General features: G+C 39.9%; 1 protein-coding gene across 1 annotated transcript in view; it reads right to left on the bottom strand.

The window, feature by feature from the left end:
- Window positions 1-11,981: 11,981 nt before the first annotated feature.
- Window positions 11,982-22,813, bottom strand: part of rbm46 (RNA binding motif protein 46) — a 43,517-nt gene continuing 32,685 nt past the window's right edge. Inside the window, exons 12-16 of the mRNA XM_031791661.1 lie at window positions 22,225-22,305; window positions 16,844-16,927; window positions 14,069-14,190; window positions 13,593-13,695; window positions 11,982-13,270 (exon numbers count right to left, since the gene is read on the bottom strand). Of these exons, the coding sequence (XP_031647521.1) occupies window positions 13,065-13,270; window positions 13,593-13,695; window positions 14,069-14,190; window positions 16,844-16,927; window positions 22,225-22,305 (596 nt within the window). The 3' untranslated portion in view covers window positions 11,982-13,064. The remainder of the gene's footprint in view (window positions 13,271-13,592; window positions 13,696-14,068; window positions 14,191-16,843; window positions 16,928-22,224; window positions 22,306-22,813) is intronic.

Genomic DNA, 22,813 nt, shown 5'->3' with positions numbered 1-22,813 from the left:
ATGGGAGTATGTTAGATGACTAATGTAAATGGTTCTGTGGGTCTCTCTAGATGGGAGTCTGTTAGATGACTAATGTAAATGGTTCTGTAGGTCTCTCCAGATGGGAGTATGTTAGATGACTAATGTAGATGGTTCTGTGGGTCTCTCTAGATGGGAGTCTGTTAGATGACTAATGTAAATGGTTCTGTGGGTCTTTCTAGATGGGAGTCTGTTAGATGACTAATGTAATGTAAATGGTTCTGTGGGTCTCTCTAGATGGGAGTCTGCTAGATGACTAATGTAAATGGTTCTGTGGGTCTCTCTAGATGGGAGTCTGTTAGATGACTAATGTAAATGGTTCTGTAGGTCTCTCTAGATGGGAGTCTGTTAGATGACTAATGTAAATGGTTCTGTGGGTCTCTCTAGATGGGAGTCTGTTAGATGACTAATGTAAATGGTTCTGTGGGTCTCTCTAGATGGGAGTCTGTTAGATGACTAATGTAAATGGTTCTGTGGGTCTCTCTAGATGGGAGTCTGCTAGATGACTAATGTACATGGTTCTGTGGGTCTCTCTAGATGGGAGTCTGTTAGATGACTAATGTAAATGGTTCTGTAGGTCTCTCTAGATGGGAGTCTGTTAGATGACTAATGTTAATGGTTCTGTGGGTCTCTCTAGATGGGAGTCTGTTAGATTACTAATGTAATGTAAATGGTTCTGTGGGTCTCTCTAGATGGGAGTCTGTTAGATGACTAATGTAAATGGTTCTGGTGGTCTCTCTAGATGGGAGTCTGTTAGATGACTAATGTAAATGGTTCTGTGGGTCTTTCTAGATGGGAGTCTGTTAGATGACTAATGTAATGTAAATGGTTCTGTGGGTCTCTCTAGATGGGAGTCTGTGAGATGACTAATGTAAATGGTTCTGTGGGTCTCTCTAGATGGGAGTCTGCTAGATGACTAATGTAATGTAAATGGTTCTGTAGGTCTCTCTAGATGGGAGTATGCTAGATGACTAATGTAAATGGTTCTGTAGGTCTCTCTAGATGGGAGTCTGTTAGATTACTAATGTAATGTAAATGGTTCTGTGGGTCTCTCTAGATGGGAGTATGCTAGATGACTAATGTAAATGGTTCTGTAGGTCTCTCTAGATGGGAGTCTGTTAGATGACTAATGTAAATGGTTCTGGTGGTCTCTCTAGATGGGAGTCTGCTAGATGACTAATGTAAATGCTTCTGTGGGTCTCTCTAGATGGGAGTCTGTTAGATGACTAATGTAATGTAAATGGTTCTGTGGGTCTCTCTAGATGGGAGTATGCTAGATGACTAATGTAAATGGCTCTGTGGGTCTCTCTAGATGGGAGTCTGTGAGATGACTAATGTAATGTAAATGGTTCTGTAGGTCTCTCTAGATGGGAGTCTGTTAGATGACTAATGTAAATGGTTCTGTGGGTCTCTCTAGATGGGAGTCTGTTAGATGACTAATGTAAATGGTTCTGTGGGTCTCTCTAGATGGGAGTCTGCTAGATGACTAATGTAATGTAAATGGTTCTGTAGGTCTCTCTAGATGGGAGTATGCTAGATGACTAATGTAAATGGTTCTGTAGGTCTCTCTAGATGGGAGTCTGCTAGATGACTAATGTAAATGGTTCTGTGGGTCTCTCTAGATGGGAGTCTGCTAGATGACTAATGTAAATGGTTCTGTGGGTCTCTCTAGATGGGAGTCTGTTAGATGACTAATGTAAATGGTTCTGGTGGTCTCTCTAGATGGGAGTATGTTAGATGACTAATGTAAATGGTTCTGTGGGTCTCTCTAGATGGGAGTCTGTTAGATGACTAATGTAAATGGTTCTGTGGGTCTCTCTAGATGGGAGTATGCTAGATGACTAATGTAAATGGTTCTGTGGGTCTCTCTAGATGGGAGTATGCTAGATGACTAATGTAAATGGTTCTGTGGGTCTCTCTAGATGGGAGTCTGCTAGATGACTAATGTAATGTAAATGGTTCTGTGGGTCTCTCTAGATGGGAGTCTGTTAGATGACTAATGTAAATGGTTCTGTGGGTCTCTCTAGATGGGAGTCTGCTAGATGACTAATGTAATGTAGATGGTTCTGGTGGTCTCTCTAGATGGGAGTCTGTTAGATGACTAATGTAAATGGTTCTGTAGGTCTCTCTAGATGGGAGTCTGTTAGATGACTAATGTAAATGGTTCTGGTGGTCTCTCTAGATGGGAGTCTGTTAGATGACTAATGTAAATGGTTCTGTGGGTCTCTCTAGATGGGAGTCTGCTAGATGACTAATGTAAATGGTTCTGTGGGTCTCTCTAGATGGGAGTCTGTTAGATGACTAATGTAAATGGTTCTGTACGTCTCTCTAGATGGGAGTCTGTTAGATGATTAATTGAGCGGCTTCACTGCAAGTATATCGTATGTTTTAAATATTCAATAAAAAAATATATTTAAAAAAAGACCTTCCTTTGCAAAACTGCATTTTCAGAAAAACGTACCTGTTTTTGGTCTGCTTGTGTTGATGTCCTTCAGTAGCTATCATGCTAAATTAGCCCTTTGCTAAGGGTGGAGAAACTGGAAATTGGACTTGTGGTTTTGGCTTATTTCTCTGTACAGGCCAATGATTATGACGGCAATTCTGATCTAACCATAAATTAATATGTTGTGCCACCGACCTGAGATGACTGAAGTTCAATATGTAGCCTAGTAGGCTACCGTTAGCTAGCTAGCTAACTTAGCCGGTTCATTGTTGCCCATGCCAGGAAGTCAGGCTAGCAAGCATATTAGCTAGGTAGCTTATGACAACAAAAACTAACTGTATGACAGAACAATAGATCGCTTTGTCAACATGACAGAGAAGACGATGGCATTGGAGTTCAACTACTACCGTATACTGAAGGGTGAGTCTCACACACACAAACACCGCGCGCACACACACACACGCGCGCGCGCGCACACGCACACACAGACACACACGCACACACGCGCGCACTAACACACACACACACACACACACACACACAGACACACACACAGACACACAAGCGCGCGCACACATGCACACTCACACATCACACACACACACACGCACGCACACACACACACACACACACACACGCACACACACACGCAGGAATCAGTACCTTGGCCAGCCACATAGTTAGCAACATTGATTGGATTAAGTAGTTTTGGTATCTGTAAGTTCGTAAAGCATTCAGACCCCTTCCCTTTTTCCACATTTTGTTACATTACAGCCTTATTCTAAAAGTGATTAAATTAATGTTTTTCCTTATCAATCTACACACAATACACCGTCATTTTTGCTAATTTATTTAAGATGAAAAAAAACAACAACAAAAAACAGATTCCTTATTTACTTCGCTATGAGATTCAGGTGCATCCTGTTTCCATTGACCATCCTTCAGATGTTTCTACAACTTGATTGGAGTCCACCTGTGGTAAATTCTATTGATTAGACATGATTTGGAAAGGCACACACCTGTCTATATAAAAAATGAAACCGATGGAGAGTTCCTCTGTGCAGATGGGAGAACCTTCCAGAAGGACAACCATCTCTGCAGCACTCCACCAATCAGGCCTTTATGGTAGAGTGGCCAGACAGAAGCCACTACTCAGTAAAAGACACATGACAACCCGCTTGGTGTTTGGCAAAAGGCACCTAAAGGACTCTCAGAACATGAGAAACAAGATTCACTGGTCTGATGAAACCAGGATGAACTCTTTGGCCTGAATACCAAGTATCACATCTGGAGGAAACCTGGCACCATTCCTATGGACTGGGAGACTAGTCAGGATCGCGGCAAAGATGAACAGAGCAAAGTACCGAGAGATCCTTGATGAAAACCTGCTCCAGAGCGCTCAGGACCTCACAGTGGGGTGAAGGTTCACCTTCCAAAAGGATAACGACTCTAAGCACACAGCCAGGCAAGACAGGGGTGGCTTCGGGACAAATCTCTGAATGTCCTTGAGTGGCCCAGCCAGAGTCCGGACTTGAACCCGATCGAAAATCTCTGGAGAAACCTGAAAATAGCTGTGCAGCGACGATCCCCATCCAACCTGTCAGAGTTTGAGAGGATCTGCAGAGAAGAATGGAAGAAACTGCCCAAATACAGGTGTGCCAAGCTTGTAACGTCGTACCCAAGAAGACTCGGGGCTGTAATTGCTGCCAAAGTTGCTTCAACAAAGTACCAAGTAAAGGGTCTGAAAACTTATGTAAATGTGATATTTACTTTATTTTTTCATGAATGTACAAACATTTCTAAACACCTGTTTTTGTTTTGTCATTATTGGGTATTGTGATGTCATTATGGGGTATTGTGATGTCATTATGGGGTATTGTGATGTCATTATGGGGTATTGTGATGTCATTATGGGGTATTGTGATGTCATTATGGGGTATTGTGATGTCATTATGGGGTATTGTGATGTCATTATGGGGTAATGTGATGTCATTATGGGGTATTGTGATGTCATTATGGGGTATTGTGATGTCATTATGGGGTATTGTGATGTCATTATGGGGTATTGTGATGTCATTATGGGGTATTGTGATGTCATTATGGGGTATTGTGTGTAGATTGATGAGGGGGGGGGGGAAACTATTTAATCCATTTTAGAGTAACTGTAACTGTTACATAACAATGTTGAAAAAAGTCAAGGGGGTCTGAATACTTTCCTTTTAATGCACCGTATATATTTATTGTTGCGTTTGTTATCAGTGTATTAAACTAGTTGATTTAATGATGTCTAGATGCTTCCGGAGGCAGTGTGTTGTGACTCGGATGGAATTCCGTGGTTCTCAATCAGTCGTTGTTAAGTAAACTGTCGGAAAAAAGCGTGACATTCCTCTACGTGAGTATAACCGTTTCTTATGTGCAATATTTGATTTGTGGACTTCACCGGACAGATGGTCGCATTTGTATTTTATTACGGATCCCCATTCGCCGTTGCCAAGGCAGCAGCTACTCTTCCCGGGGTAAAGCCAGTTAAACGCCACTGTGCGGTGATGAAACAAACGCCACTGTGTGACCTGTTGTCATGGGTCTTATTGTATATTACGGATGCGTGTGAACTAATGTGGTACAGAGCAAACAAGGCAATTATGACACACACACACCCAGGTTGTAATATGGCTTTTCTACTAGCCCGGCTTCCTCAGTGATTTTACACCCCGCTGCTGTTTCAGACTATGCATTCATCTCACGATGAGTCTGCTACTGTGTCGCTGTCTGGATAGACTGTGTGTGTGTGTGTGTGTGATAATTATCTTGCTATGAAGGCCTATTTTCTTTTAGAGTTTGTATGGTGGGTATGGAGAGATGTGTGTCACGTTTAAAGAGGAAGAGACGGAATGAGGAACTAAGAACCAGAGAAATGTGTTTTATATTTTAGGAGGTAGAGACGGAATGAGGAACTAAGACCTAGAGTGTACTTGTGGCATTCTCACACTACTCTCCTGAATGTGTCACGATCGTCTAAGGTGGAAACACCGCAGCGTGGTCAGCGTACATACTTCTTTATTTTAAGATGTCGCCAACAAAACAATAAACATCCAAATGAAAACGTGCCGCCAACGTAGTGCTCACAGGACAACTATACATGGACAACTACCCACAAATACAGGTGGGGAAAAAGGCTACCTAAGTATGGTTCTCAATCAGAGACAACGATAGACAGCTGCCTTTGATTGAGAACCATACCCGGCCAAACACACAGAAATACAAAACATAGAAAAAGGGACATAGAATTCCCACCCAAATCACACCCTGGCCAAACCAAAATAGAGACATATAAAGCTCTCTACGGTCAGGGCGTGACACGCTTCCTGTCTTCTCAGTAATCCACAGAGCATCACTCTCCTGAGTCTCATACCCTCTCCTCAGTAATCCACAGAGCATCACTCTCCTGAGTCTCATACTGTGGGTGTCAGATGATGGCCCTAAAAACTGTCCGACTCCAACCACACAAGTCGTATAGACCTGTTCTCTCTGCTACCCCACGGCAAGCGGTACCGATGCACCTGGTACTTCCTGTATATAACCATGATATTACCTGGTACTTCCAGTATATAGCCATGATATTACCTGGTACTTCCTGTATATAGCCATGATATTACCTGGTACTTCCTGTATATAGCCATATTACCTGGTACTTCCTGTATATAACCATGCTATTACCTGGTACTTCCTGTATATAGCCATGATATTACCTGGTACTTCCTGTATATAGCCATGATATTACCTGGTACTTCCTGTATATAGCCATGTTATTACCTGGTACTTCCTGTATATAGCCATGATATTACCTGGTACTTCCTGTATATAGCCATGTTATTACCTGGTACTTCCTGTATATAGCCATGATATTACCTGGTACTTCCTGTATATAGCCATGATATTACCTGGTACTTCCTGTATATAGCCATGTTATTACCTGGTACTTCCTGTATTTAGCCATGTTATTACCTGGTACTTCCTGTATTTAGCCATGCTATTACCTGGTACTTCCTGTATTTAGCCATGTTATTACCTGGTACTTCCTGTATTTAGCCATGTTATTACCTGGTACTTCCTGTATATAGCCATGATATTACCTGGTACTTCCTGTATATAACCATGCTATTACCTGGTACTTCCTGTATTTAGCCATGCTATTACCTGGTACTTCCTGTATATAGCCATGTTATTACCTGGTACTTCCTGTATTTAGCCATGTTATTACCTGGTACTTCCTGTATATAGCCATGATATTACCTGGTACTTCCTGTATATAGCCATGATATTACCTGGTACTTCCTGTATATAGCCATGATATTACCTGGTACTTCCTGTATATAACCATGCTATTACCTGGTACTTCCTGTATATAGCCATGATATTACCTGGTACTTCCTGTATATAGCCATGATATTACCTGGTACTTCCTGTATATAGCCATGTTATTACCTGGTACTTCCTGTATATAGCCATGATATTACCTGGTACTTCCTGTATATAGCCATGTTATTACCTGGTACTTCCTGTATATAGCCATGATATTACCTGGTACTTCCTGTATATAGCCATGATATTACCTGGTACTTCCTGTATATAGCCATGTTATTACCTGGTACTTCCTGTATTTAGCCATGTTATTACCTGGTACTTCCTGTATTTAGCCATGCTATTACCTGGTACTTCCTGTATTTAGCCATGTTATTACCTGGTACTTCCTGTATTTAGCCATGTTATTACCTGGTACTTCCTGTATATAGCCATGATATTACCTGGTACTTCCTGTATATAACCATGCTATTACCTGGTACTTCCTGTATTTAGCCATGCTATTACCTGGTACTTCCTGTATATAGCCATGTTATTACCTGGTACTTCCTGTATTTAGCCATGTTATTACCTGGTACTTCCTGTATATAGCCATGATATTACCTGGTACTTCCTGTATATAGCCATGATATTACCTGGTACTTCCTGTATATAGCCATGATATTACCTGGTACTTCCTGTATATAACCATGCTATTACCTGGTACTTCCTGTATATAGCCATGATATTACCTGGTACTTCCTGTATATAGCCATGATATTACCTGGTACTTCCTGTATATAGCCATGTTATTACCTGGTACTTCCTGTATATAGCCATGATATTACCTGGTACTTCCTGTATATAACCATGCTATTACCTGGTACTTCCTGTATATAGCCATGATATTACCTGGTACTTCCTGTATATAGCCATGATATTACCTGGTACTTCCTGTATATAGCCATATTACCTGGTACTTCCTGTATATAACCATGCTATTACCTGGTACTTCCTGTATATAGCCATGATATTACCTGGTACTTCCTGTATATAGCCATGATATTACCTGGTACTTCCTGTATATAGGCATGTTATTACCTGGTACTTCCTGTATTTAGCCATGTTATTACCTGGTACTTCCTGTATATAGCCATGTTATTACCTGGTACTTCCTGTATTTAGCCATGTTATTACCTGGTACTTCCTGTATATAGCCATGATATTACCTGGTACTTCCTGTATATAGCCATGATATTACCTGGTACTTCCTGTATATAGCCATGATATTACCTGGTACTTCCTGTATATAGCCATGATATTACCTGGTACTTCCTGTATATAGCCATGTTATTACCTGGTACTTCCTGTATATAACCATGCTATTACCTGGTACTTCCTGTATATAGCCATGTTATTACCTGGTACTTCCTGTATTTAGCCATGTTATTACCTGGTACTTCCTGTATATAGCCATGTTATTACCTGGTACTTCCTGTATTTAGCCATGTTATTACCTGGTACTTCCTGTATATAGCCATGATATTACCTGGTACTTCCTGTATATAGCCATGATATTACCTGGTACTTCCTGTATATAGCCATGATATTACCTGGTACTTCCTGTATATAGCCATGTTATTACCTGGTACTTCCTGTATATAGCCATGATATTACCTGGTACTTCCTGTATATAGCCATGTTATTACCTGGTACTTCCTGTATTTAGCCATGTTATTACCTGGTACTTCCTGTATATAGCCATGTTATTACCTGGTACTTCCTGTATTTAGCCATGTTATTACCTGGTACTTCCTGTATTTAGCCATGTTATTACCTGGTACTTCCTGTATATAGCCATGATATTACCTGGTACTTCCTGTATATAGCCATGTTATTACCTGGTACTTCCTGTATATAGCCATGATATTACCTGGTACTTCCTGTATATAGCCATGATATTACCTGGTACTTCCTGTATATAGCCATGTTATTACCTGGTACTTCCTGTATTTAGCCATGTTATTACCTGGTACTTCCTGTATTTAGCCATGTTATTACCTGGTACTTCCTGTATTTAGCCATGTTATTACCTGGTACTTCCTGTATATAGCCATGTTATTACCTGGTACTTCCTGTATTTAGCCATGTTATTACCTGGTACTTCCTGTATTTAGCCATATTACCTGGTACTTCCTGTATTTAGCCATGTTATTACCTGGTACTTCCTGTATTTAGCCATGTTATTACCTGGTACTTCCTGTATTTAGCCATGTTATTACCTGGTACTTCCTGTATATAGCCATGTTATTACCTGGTACTTCCTGTATTTAGCCATGTTATTACCTGGTACTTCCTGTATTTAGCCATGATATTACCTGGTACTTCCTGTATTTAGCCATGTTATTACCTGGTACTTCCTGTATTTAGCCATGTTATTACCTGGTACTTCCTGTATATAGCCATGTTATTACCTGGTACTTCCTGTATTTAGCCATGTTATTACCTGGTACTTCCTGTATATAGCCATGTTATTACCTGGTACTTCCTGTATATAGCCATGTTATTACCTGGTACTTCCTGTATTTAGCCATGTTATTACCTGGTACTTCCTGTATTTAGCCATGCTATTACCTGGTACTTCCTGTATTTAGCCATGTTATTACCTGGTACTTCCTGTATTTAGCCATATTACCTGGTACTTCCTGTATTTAGCCATGCTATTACCTGGTACTTCCTGTATTTAGCCATATTACCTGGTACTTCCTGTATATAGCCATGTTATTACCTGGTACTTCCTGTATATAGCCATGTTATTACCTGGTACTTCCTGTATTTAGCCATGTTATTACCTGGTACTTCCTGTATTTAGCCATATTACCTGGTACTTCCTGTATTTAGCCATGCTATTACCTGGTACTTCCTGTATTTAGCCATGTTATTACCTGGTACTTCCTGTATATAGCCATGTTATTACCTGGTACTTCCTGTATATAGCCATGCTATTACCTGGTACTTCCTGTATTTAGCCATGTTATTACCTGGTACTTCCTGTATTTAGCCATATTACCTGGTACTTCCTGCATTTAGCCATGTTATTACCTGGTACTTCCTGTATTTAGCCATGTTATTACCTGGTACTTCCTGTATTTAGCCATGTTATTACCTGGTACTTCCTGTATTTAGCCATGTTATTACCTGGTACTTCCTGTATTTAGCCATGTTATTACCTGGTACTTCCTGTATATAGCCATGCTATTTTTACTCGTCATTGTTATTCACTGTGTATTTATTTCCTTGAGTCACTATTTTTATTTGAGGTTTTATCGTAATTGTGCTTTGTTGGAAAAGTCAGTCACACACAAACACAAGACACACTGTATTTAATTTGTTTATTAAATTCAACATGATCTCAGTAACCAGTTAAAATGTTCCTAGTGAACAGTGTGTGTATGAGAATAAAAACATACCTCCCAAATGGAACTCTATTCCCTATATAGTGCACTACTATAGACCAGAGCCCTATTCCCTATATAGTGGGGCTCTGGTCTAAAGTAGTGCACTACATAGGGAATAGGGCTCTGGTCTAAAGTAGTGCACTATATAGGGAATAGGGCTCTGGTCTAAAGTAGTGCACTATATAGGGAATAGGGCTCTGGTCTAAATTAGTGCACTATATAGGGAATAGGTCTCTGGTATAAAGTAGTGCACTATATAGGGAATAGGGCCCTGGTCTATAGTAGTGCACTATATAGGGAATAGGTTTCTGGTCTAAAGTAGTGCACTATATAGGGAATAGGGCTCTGGTCTAAATTAGTGCACTATATAGGGAATAGGTCTCTGGTCTAAAGTAGTGCACTATATAGGGAATAGGGCCCTGGTCTATAGTAGTGCACTATATAGGGAATAGGTCTCTGGTCTAAAGTAGTGCACTATATAGGGAATAGGGCTCTGGTCTAAAGTAGTGCACTATATAGGGAATAGGTCTCTGTTCTAAAGTAGTGCACTATATAGGGAATAGGGCTCTGGTCTAAAGTAGTGCACTATATAGGGAATAGGGCCCTGGTCTATAGTAGTGCACTATATAGGGAATAGGTCTCTGGTCTAAAGTAGTGCACTATATAGGGAATAGGGCTCTGGTCTAAAGTAGTGCACTATATAGGGAATAGGTCTCTGTTCTAAAGTAGTGCACTATATAGGGAATAGGGCCCTGGTCTAAAGTAGTACCACTATATAGGGAATAGGGCTCTGGTCTATAGTAGTGTACTATATAGGGACTAGGGTGCCATTTAGGACAAAAACACACAAACTGAGCACCCCATGAGAACAACATGGGAGGAAACCATAACAACGAAGTGTAAACAACACAGATGTAAACAAAACAACTGCTGGAGAAAAATTATAGAACTTTTTGAATTTATTTACCGGTGTGTGTGTGTGTATCTGTACCGGTGTGTGTGTGTGTTCCCGGCGGTCAACTGAACCAACTGGAGAGACAATATGGACCGGTATCACAGGCACAGTACATGTCAGTTTTGTTCATTTAAAAGGATACTTCTGGATTTATTTTTAAATTATTTTTTAAAATCTACTTACTCAGTCAGATGAACTCTGTAGATACCATTTTTTATTACATCTCTGCCATGTAGTTTGAAGAAAGTTGCTAACTAGCGCTAGCGCAACGACTGGAAGTCTATGGGTATATGCTAGCACGCTAGTTAGCATTAGCTCGTGAAACTACCTCTAGCGTCCTTCATACTAGACGCAGACACATAAAAATAGTTCATCTGACTGTGGGGAAGTAGATAAAAGGCCTCAATGCAAAAATCCCACAGTATCCCTTTAAATCCCACAGTATCCCTTTAAATCCCACAGTATCCCTTTAATGAATCCCACAGTATCCCTTTAATGAATCCCACAGTATCCCTTTAAATCCCACAGTATCCCTTTAATGAATCCCACAGTATCCCTTTAATGAATCCCACAGTATCCCTTTAAATCCCACAGTATCCCTTTAAATCCTACAGTATCCCTTTAAATCCCACAGTATCCCTTTAAATCCCACAGTATCCCTTTAAATCCCACAGTATCCCTTTAAATCCCACAGTATCCCTTTAAATCCTACAGTATCCCTTTAAATCCCACAGTATCCCTTTAAATCCCACAGTATCCCTTTAAATCCCACAGTATCCCTTTAAATCTCACAGTATCCCTTTAAATCCCACAGTATCCCTTTAAATAACTTTTTTTTGTGACAAAAACTGTAAATGACATCAAAAAAAATTAACAAAATGAAAAGTGAATATTTAGGAGGAGAGGCAACGCTGTCTTGTTGATGATCGCTATGTCTTATAATGTTAATAATAATAATAATAATAATATTCAATATTTAAATCTCAATAAATATATTATGGAACCATTTTGGTTTTGTCTTTACACATCGGCTCACTTGATTTCACTTTGTTGTTCAAAATCACCAGCTGCTAATAAATAAATTATTCATTGAATAACAAAATAGAAGTAGATTTTTTTTTTCAGTACAGAATTTTGACATTGTTTGATATTTGAATATTATACGATACAATAGGACCTAAATATACTGCCATAAAAGATAATAGGTGGATGACATAAAAATTACACATTTAAATACAAAAATCAAAAAAGGCACTAAAATATTTAAATCATGTTTTATAAATACATATGGTCAAAAGTCAATACTATTCAAGTATCATTATTGCCAAGATATAAAATAAGCGCTAAAGTAAATGAAGTTTTTCTTCAGTTTGATCTATAATTCCCTTGTTTACCTTACCTATGGGGTTTGGGTAGATGCTATGGGGGATCCTTGGGTCAACCCTACCCTAAAAACCCTACCCGTACCTTAACTCCTACCCTTACCGTAACCCTAAACTTAACCCTCTTCTTAACCCTTACCGTAACACTTTTAAATGTCAACTTCAAACGGGGTGACGTCAGAGTTAGACGTCCGGAGGATCCCACTTAGCATGTACCTTTGCCACATAGAGTAACACTGTGAGTAGAATGAATGCAGCCCTTCCTGAGTCAACTTAACATATGAATTACAGAATGGCCGTCTTTTTAAAACCAAACAACCCAAAAAACTAAACCAACCAAACATCCAACACAAAGGTAAAATGGCTCAGTAACAAACTAGGCACACGGTAGATGTTGTTCACCTCCACCTCCCTCCGCCATCCCTGTGTTCCCTCCTCTCACACAGCGAGTGATGATGGTGGGATGATCAGAAGAAGGCAGGGTTCTGGTTAGGAGGGATATAGAGTCTCTGTGGGGTGGTGGGAGAGAGAGGGTAGGGGAAGGCTCTGGTACAGCCGTATGAGAGGAGCCCGGGGCTGTTGGAGACAGGAGGAGGAGAGAGAGAACCGTAGGAGACGGGAGGAAGAGGAGGAGAGAGCGAACCCGGGGAACTACCGTTGAGGAAGGAACAGTCTGAGAGAGGAAGGGATAGAGTAGAGAGAACAGTTTAAAAAAATCGAAATAATAATAATCGGTCAATTGATTGCAAACTGGGAACCCCATATCCTGTGTAGGCAACATCGAGGCCCGAGAGCTAATTTGGGAATTCCATGGAGAGAAGTTATTGTAAAATAAGTTATTTTTATTTATTTTAAAAGATATAGGTCCATTTTAAAAATCCACAAATAATACTTGCCCCCTAAATCCCATCGCGGACCACATTAAACGGTGCCACCGGTTATGAGTCACTGCTTTAACAAGTGTCAAGGTGTTAAGCGCGTGTTTAATTACTAACCCAGGTTCCAGAGTGCATTCTGGGCTGCCAGCTCCTTAGCGTCCTCCAACACCGTACACACCTTGTCTGGCATGAAGCTACTCCTCGTCGACGAGATTACGACCTAACAGACACAAACACACATGCGCAGACAGGAGAATTAAAAGGATGCCCCCCCCCCCCCCCCCCCAAAAAAAAACATTATATATGTCAATCATCTTAGAAATGTAGTTAAATCAGAACATGGTTCAGAGATACAGTAACTTGGGTTGCTGCCTTTCCAGACTACTTCCTATAGGTCTCCGTATGACAAGGTACATTCATTTAAGCATGGAGACAGTCGTTGTTAATCTGGCTGACACCAGCTCTCAAAAGTCTTTCAAATCTGTCGTTCTGCCCCTGAACAGGCAGTTAACCCACTGTTCCTAGGCCGTCATTGAAAATAAGAATCTGTTAACAAATTAATTAATTGATTAAATAATGAGACATATACCCACCTTGTATATGAGCATTAGCTTCCCATCTTGTCCAGGTGTAGAGTAGAGGTAGTACTCAGGTAGAGCCCAGCTGTTCTTATAGCAGTAGTACTCTAGCAGAGTCACCGCTGAACTAAACTGACCTAGTAACAACATATATAGTATTATTACAGTATATTATATAGTATTATTTGTAGTAGAGGTAGTACTCAGGTAGAGCCCAGCTGTTCTTATAGCAGTAGTACTCTAGCAGAGTCACCGCTGAACTAAACTGACCTAGATTGATAATGGCGCCGGAGGGAATGGCTGCCGTTTTAACGGGCTCCTAACCAATTGTGCTACTTTGTGGGTTTTTTTCCGTATCGTTTGTAACTTATTTAGTACATAATGTTTCTGCCACCGTCTCTTATGCCCGAAAAGAGCTTCTGGACATCAGAACAGCCATTACTCACCTCGAACTGGACAAAGAAATGTTTCTTTAATGAGTCTGACGCGAAGGATATACTGTTGCTCCTGTATTTCAAGGCCTACCCTTCAAACTCAGTGCCTCTTTGATTGACATCGTGGGAAAATCAAAAGAGAATCAGCCAACTATTTAGCTAGCTTGCTGTTGCTAGCTAATTTGTCCTATATAGCTAGCTTGCTGTTGCTAGCTAATTTGTCCTATATAGCTAGCTTGCACTTGCTAGCTAATTTGTCCTATTTAGCTAGCTTGCTGTTGCTAGCTAATTTGTCCTATATAGCTAGCTTGCACTTGCTAGCTAATTTGTCCTATTTAGCTAGCTTGCTGTTGCTAGCTAATTTGTCCTATATAGCTAGCTTGCACTTGCTAGCTAATTTGTCCTATTTAGCTAGCTTGCTGTTGCTAGCTAATTTGTCCTATATAGCTAGCTTGCACTTGCTAGCTAATTTGTCCTATTTAGCTAGCTTGCTGTTGCTAGCTAATTTGTCCTGGGATATAAACATTGAGTTGTTATTTTACCTGAAATGCACAAGGTCCTCTACTCCACCAATTAATCCACACATCTCCTCCTTCCAGGCTTTTTCATCTTTGAACTTATATGGTGATTGCCATCTAAACTTTCATGGTATTACTATACCGACCGGCAACACGGTTCTTCTTTCAATAACCCACGTGGGTATAACCAATGAGGAGATGGCATGTGGGTATCTGCTTCTATAAAAAAATGAGGAGATTGGAGAGGCAGGACTTGCAGCGCGATCTGCCTCAGAAAGAGAAAGGACTTCTATTTTAGTCCTTGGCAACGCAGATGCTCGTTGACGCACGCAAGCAGTGTGGGTGCAATAATTGAATAACATAGATTTCTAAATTTATTTTGCAACGCTCGCGTGTGGTCAGCCTGTAAGTGTATGTAAACTTCCGACTTCAACTGTAGCCTCGTTACTTTAGTTTATTCAGTAAATATTTTCATAATTCTATTTTCCTAAAACTGCATTGTTGGTTATTAAGGGCTTGTAAGTAAGCTTTTCACAGTAAGTAACCTGTTGTATTCGGCGCATGTGACAAATTAAAATGTATATTTGATTTGATTTATGAACAACATACTGAACATTCGGAAAGTATTCAGACCCCTTGACCTTTTCCACATTTTGTGACGTTAAAGCCTTATTCTAAAATTGATTAAATAGTTTTTTCCCCCTCATCAATCTACACACAATACCCCATAATGACATCACAATACCCCATAATGACATCACAATACCCCATAATGACATCACAATACCCCATAATGACATCACAATACCCCATAATGAAAGCAAAAACAGGTTTAGATTTTTTTGCAAATGTATTATAAATAAAAACTAAATATCACATTTACAGAAGTATTCAGACCCTTCACTCAGTACTTCAGCACCTTTGGCAGCGATTACAGCCTCGAGTCTTCTTGGGTACGACGTTACAAGCTTGGCACACCTGTATTTGGGCAGTTTCTTCCATTATTCTCTGCAGATCCTCTCAAGCTCTGTCAGGTTGGATGGGGAGCGTCGCTGCACAGCTATTTTCAGGTCTCTCCAGAGATGTTCGATCGGGTACAAATCCTGGCTCTGGCTGGGTCACTCAAGTACATTCAGAGACTTGTTCCGAAGCCACTCCTGCTTTGTCTTGGCTGTGTGCTTCGGGTAATTGTGCTGTTGGAAGGTGAACCTTTGCCCCTGTCTGAGGTCCTGAGTGCTCTGGAGCAGGTTTTCATCAAGGATCTCTCTGTACTTTGCTCCGTTCATTTCCCCCCCCGAGCCTAACTAGTCTCCCAGTTCTTGCCGCTGAAAAAAATCCCCATAGCATCATGCTGCCACCACCATGCTTCACCGTAGGGATGATATTGGCCAGGTGATGAGCGGTGCCTGGTTTCCTCTAGACATGACGCTTGGCATTCAGGCCAAGGATCTGAATACTTACGTAAATAAGATGTTTATTTTTATTTTTAGTAAATTAGCAAATATTTCTAAAAATATATATATATTTTTGCTTTGTCATTATAGAGTATTGTGTGTAGATTGATGATGATTTTACATTTTGTGTAAGGCTGTTTAAAGGCTGTGATATAAAACCATTTGGAAAAAGAGAAGGGGTCTGAATACTTTCTGAATGCACTGTATATAATATAATAATATCACAATCATAATATCATATCATATCACATCATCAGGTTTTCTACAAAAAAAAATATATGGATTTCCTGGTTCTGGGAATCTTTCAAACGGGATATCTAGATATCGCGGGATTTTTTTAAACCAAACTTTTGCAACCCTAATCCTCATCCGTATTGAACGCACCTGGTTTGAGTGACAGCAGGCTGGTGGGGGAGAGACTGGAGCCGGCGAAGATGGGATACACACACCTCTCCACATCCCCTGTTCCTATATAGAGATCATTATACATCATTTACACACAACCTGTTCTACAGACTGACCACCTTCATCATCATCATCATCATATATTACACACAACCTGTTCCTACAGACAGACCACCTTCATCATCATCATCATCATATATTACACACAACCTGTTCCTACAGACAGACCACCTTCATCATCATCATCATCATCATCATATATTACACACAACCTGTTCCTACAGACAGACCACCTTCATCATCATCATCATCATCATCATATATTACACACAACCTGTTCCTACAGACTGACCACCTTCATCATCATCATCATATATTACACACAACCTGTTCCTACAGACTGACCACCTTCATCATCATCATATATTACACACAACCTGTTCCTACAGACTGACCACCTTCATCATCATCATATATGACACACAACCTGTTCCTACAGACCACCTTCATCATCATCATCATATATTACACACAACCTGTTCCTACAGACAGACTACCTTCATCATCATCATCATCATCATCATCATCATATATTACACACAACCTGTTCCTACAGACAGACCACCTTCATCATCATCATATATTACACACAACCTGTTCCTACAGACTGACCACCTTCATCATCATCATATATGACACACAACCTGTTCCTACAGACTGACTACCTTCATCATCATCATCGTCATATATTACACACAACCTGTTCCTACAGACAGACTACCTTCATCATCATCATCATCATATATTACACACAACCTGTTCCTACAGACAGACCACCTTCATCATCATCATATATGACACACAACCTGTTCCTACAGACTGACTACCTTCATCATCATCATCGTCATATATTACACACAACCTGTTCCTACAGACAGACTACCTTCATCATCATCATCATCATATATTACACACAACCTGTTCCTACAGACAGACTACCTTCATCATCATCATCATCATCATATATTACACACAACCTGTTCCTACAGACAGACTACCTTCATCATCATCATCATCATATATTACACACAACCTGTTCCTACAGACTGACCACCTTCATCATCATCATATATGACACACAACCTGTTCCTACAGACCACCTTCATCATCATCATCATATATTACACACAACCTGTTCCTACAGACAGACTACCTTCATCATCATCATCATCATATATTACACACAACCTGTTCCTACAGACAGACTACCTTCATCATCATCATCATCATCATATATTACACACAACCTGTTCCTACAGACAGACTACCTTCATCATCATCATCATCATCATATATTACACACAACCTGTTCCTACAGACAGACCACCTTCATCATCATCATATATTACACACAACCTGTTCCTACAGACTGACCACCTTCATCATCATCATATATGACACACAACCTGTTCCTACAGACTGACTACCTTCATCATCATCATCATCATATATTACACACAACCTGTTCCTACAGACAGACTACCTTCATCATCATCATCATCATCATCATATATTACACACAACCTGTTCCTACAGACAGACTACCTTCATCATCATCATCATCATATATTACACACAACCTGTTCCTACAGACAGACTACCTTCATCATCATCATATATTACACACAACCTGTTCCTACAGACAGACCACCTTCATCATCATCATATATTACACACAACCTGTTCCTACAGACTGACCACCTTCATCATCATCATATATTACACACAACCTGTTCCTACAGACTGACCACCTTCATCATCATCATATATGACACACAACCTGTTCCTACAGACCACCTTCATCATCATCATCATCATATATTACACACAACCTGTTCCTACAGACTGACCACCTTCATCATCATCATATATGACACACAACCTGTTTCTACAGACCACCTTCATCATCATCATCATCATCATATATTACATACAACCTGTTCCTACAGACAGACTACCTTCATCATCATCATCATCATCATCATATATTACACACAACCTGTTCCTACAGACAGACTACCTTCATCATCATCATCATCATATATTACACACAACCTGTTCCTACAGACAGACTACCTTCATCATCATCATCATCATCATATATTACACACAACCTGTTCCTACAGACTGACCACCTTCATCATCATCATATATGACACACAACCTGTTCCTACAGACCACCTTCATCATCATCATCATCATATATTACACACAACCTGTTCCTACAGACAGACCACCTTCATCATCATCATATATGACACACAACCTGTTCCTACAGACCACCTTCATCATCATCATCATCATCATATATTACATACAACCTGTTCCTACAGACAGACTACCTTCATCATCATCATCATCATATATTACACACAACCTGTTCCTACAGACAGACTACCTTCATCATCATCATCATCATATATTACACACAACCTGTTCCTACAGACAGACTACCTTCATCATCATCATCATCATCATCATCATATATTACACACAACCTGTTCCTACAGACAGACTACCTTCATCATCATCATCATCATATATTACACACAACCTGTTCCTACAGACAGACTACCTTCATCATCATCATATATTACACACAACCTGTTCCTACAGACAGACCACCTTCATCATCATCATATATTACACACAACCTGTTCCTACAGACAGACTACCTTCATCATCATCATCATCATCATATATTACACACAACCTGTTCCTACAGACAGACCACCTTCATCATCATCATATATTACACAAAACCTGTTCCTACAGACAGACTACCTTCATCATCATCATCATCATCATCATCATATATTACACACAACCTGTTCCTACAGACAGACTACCTTCATCATCATCATCATCATATATTACACACAACCTGTTCCTACAGACAGACCACCTTCATCATCATCATATATTACACACAACCTGTTCCTACAGACTGACCACCTTCATCATCATCATATATGACACACAACCTGTTCCTACAGACTGACTACCTTCATCATCATCATCGTCATATATTACACACAACCTGTTCCTACAGACAGACTACCTTCATCATCATCATCATCATATATTACACACAACCTGTTCCTACAGACAGACCACCTTCATCATCATCATATATGACACACAACCTGTTCCTACAGACTGACTACCTTCATCATCATCATCGTCATATATTACACACAACCTGTTCCTACAGACAGACTACCTTCATCATCATCATCATCATATATTACACACAACCTGTTCCTACAGACAGACTACCTTCATCATCATCATCATCATCATATATTACACACAACCTGTTCCTACAGACAGACTACCTTCATCATCATCATCATCATATATTACACACAACCTGTTCCTACAGACTGACCACCTTCATCATCATCATATATGACACACAACCTGTTCCTACAGACCACCTTCATCATCATCATCATATATTACACACAACCTGTTCCTACAGACAGACTACCTTCATCATCATCATCATCATATATTACACACAACCTGTTCCTACAGACAGACTACCTTCATCATCATCATCATCATCATATATTACACACAACCTGTTCCTACAGACAGACTACCTTCATCATCATCATCATCATCATCATCATATATTACACACAACCTGTTCCTACAGACAGACCACCTTCATCATCATCATATATTACACACAACCTGTTCCTACAGACTGACCACCTTCATCATCATCATATATGACACACAACCTGTTCCTACAGACTGACTACCTTCATCATCATCATCATCATATATTACACACAACCTGTTCCTACAGACAGACTACCTTCATCATCATCATCATCATCATCATATATTACACACAACCTGTTCCTACAGACAGACTACCTTCATCATCATCATCATCATATATTACACACAACCTGTTCCTACAGACAGACTACCTTCATCATCATCATATATTACACACAACCTGTTCCTACAGACAGACCACCTTCATCATCATCATATATTACACACAACCTGTTCCTACAGACTGACCACCTTCATCATCATCATATATTACACACAACCTGTTCCTACAGACTGACCACCTTCATCATCATCATATATGACACACAACCTGTTCCTACAGACCACCTTCATCATCATCATCATCATATATTACACACAACCTGTTCCTACAGACTGACCACCTTCATCATCATCATATATGACACACAACCTGTTTCTACAGACCACCTTCATCATCATCATCATCATCATCATATATTACATACAACCTGTTCCTACAGACAGACTACCTTCATCATCATCATCATCATCATCATATATTACACACAACCTGTTCCTACAGACAGACTACCTTCATCATCATCATCATCATATATTACACACAACCTGTTCCTACAGACAGACTACCTTCATCATCATCATCATCATCATATATTACACACAACCTGTTCCTACAGACTGACCACCTTCATCATCATCATATATGACACACAACCTGTTCCTACAGACCACCTTCATCATCATCATCATCATATATTACACACAACCTGTTCCTACAGACAGACCACCTTCATCATCATCATATATGACACACAACCTGTTCCTACAGACCACCTTCATCATCATCATCATCATCATATATTACATACAACCTGTTCCTACAGACAGACTACCTTCATCATCATCATCATCATATATTACACACAACCTGTTCCTACAGACAGACTACCTTCATCATCATCATCATCATATATTACACACAACCTGTTCCTACAGACAGACTACCTTCATCATCATCATCATCATCATCATCATATATTACACACAACCTGTTCCTACAGACAGACTACCTTCATCATCATCATCATCATATATTACACACAACCTGTTCCTACAGACAGACTACCTTCATCATCATCATATATTACACACAACCTGTTCCTACAGACAGACCACCTTCATCATCATCATATATTACACACAACCTGTTCCTACAGACAGACTACCTTCATCATCATCATCATCATCATATATTACACACAACCTGTTCCTACAGACAGACCACCTTCATCATCATCATATATTACACAAAACCTGTTCCTACAGACAGACTACCTTCATCATCATCATCATCATCATATATTACACACAACCTGTTCCTACAGACTGACCACCTTCATCATCATCATATATTACACACAACCTGTTCCTACAGACAGACTACCTTCATCATCATCATCATCATCATATATTACACACTCCCGTCCCACAGATACACTGACCTGTTCCAACGTAGAGACTCCCCAGGCGATGTGGCAGGCTGAGAGGTCGTAGAGGAGTCCCTAACTCCATCCCTCCTCCTCCTAAATACACCAATAAGGTTAGAACATCAATGAGCACCACAGTTACTACTAGATATCACAGTTACTACTACTATTATTACTGCTGCTACTGCTGTTACTACTAGATATTACAGTTACTACTACTATTATTACTGCTGCTACTGCTGTTACTACTAGATATTACAGTTACTACTACTACTATTACTGCTGCTACTGCTGTTACTACTAGATATTACAGTTACTACTACTACTATTACTGCTGCTACTGCTATTACTACTACTACTACAACTAGTATTATTACTACTACAACTACTGCTGCTACTGCTATTACTACTACTATTATTACTGCTGCTACTGCTATTACTACTACTACAACTAGTATTACTACTACTACAACTACTGCTGCTACTGCTATTACTACTACTACAACTAGTATTACTACTACTACAACTACTGCTGCTACTGCTATTACTACTACTACAACTAGTATTACTACTACTACAACTAGTATTACTACTACTACAACTA

This window comes from Oncorhynchus kisutch, linkage group LG16 (assembly GCF_002021735.2).
Source record: "Oncorhynchus kisutch isolate 150728-3 linkage group LG16, Okis_V2, whole genome shotgun sequence".
Lineage (NCBI taxonomy): Eukaryota > Metazoa > Chordata > Actinopteri > Salmoniformes > Salmonidae > Oncorhynchus > Oncorhynchus kisutch.
This window is presented reverse-complemented; position numbering and strand designations above follow the sequence as displayed.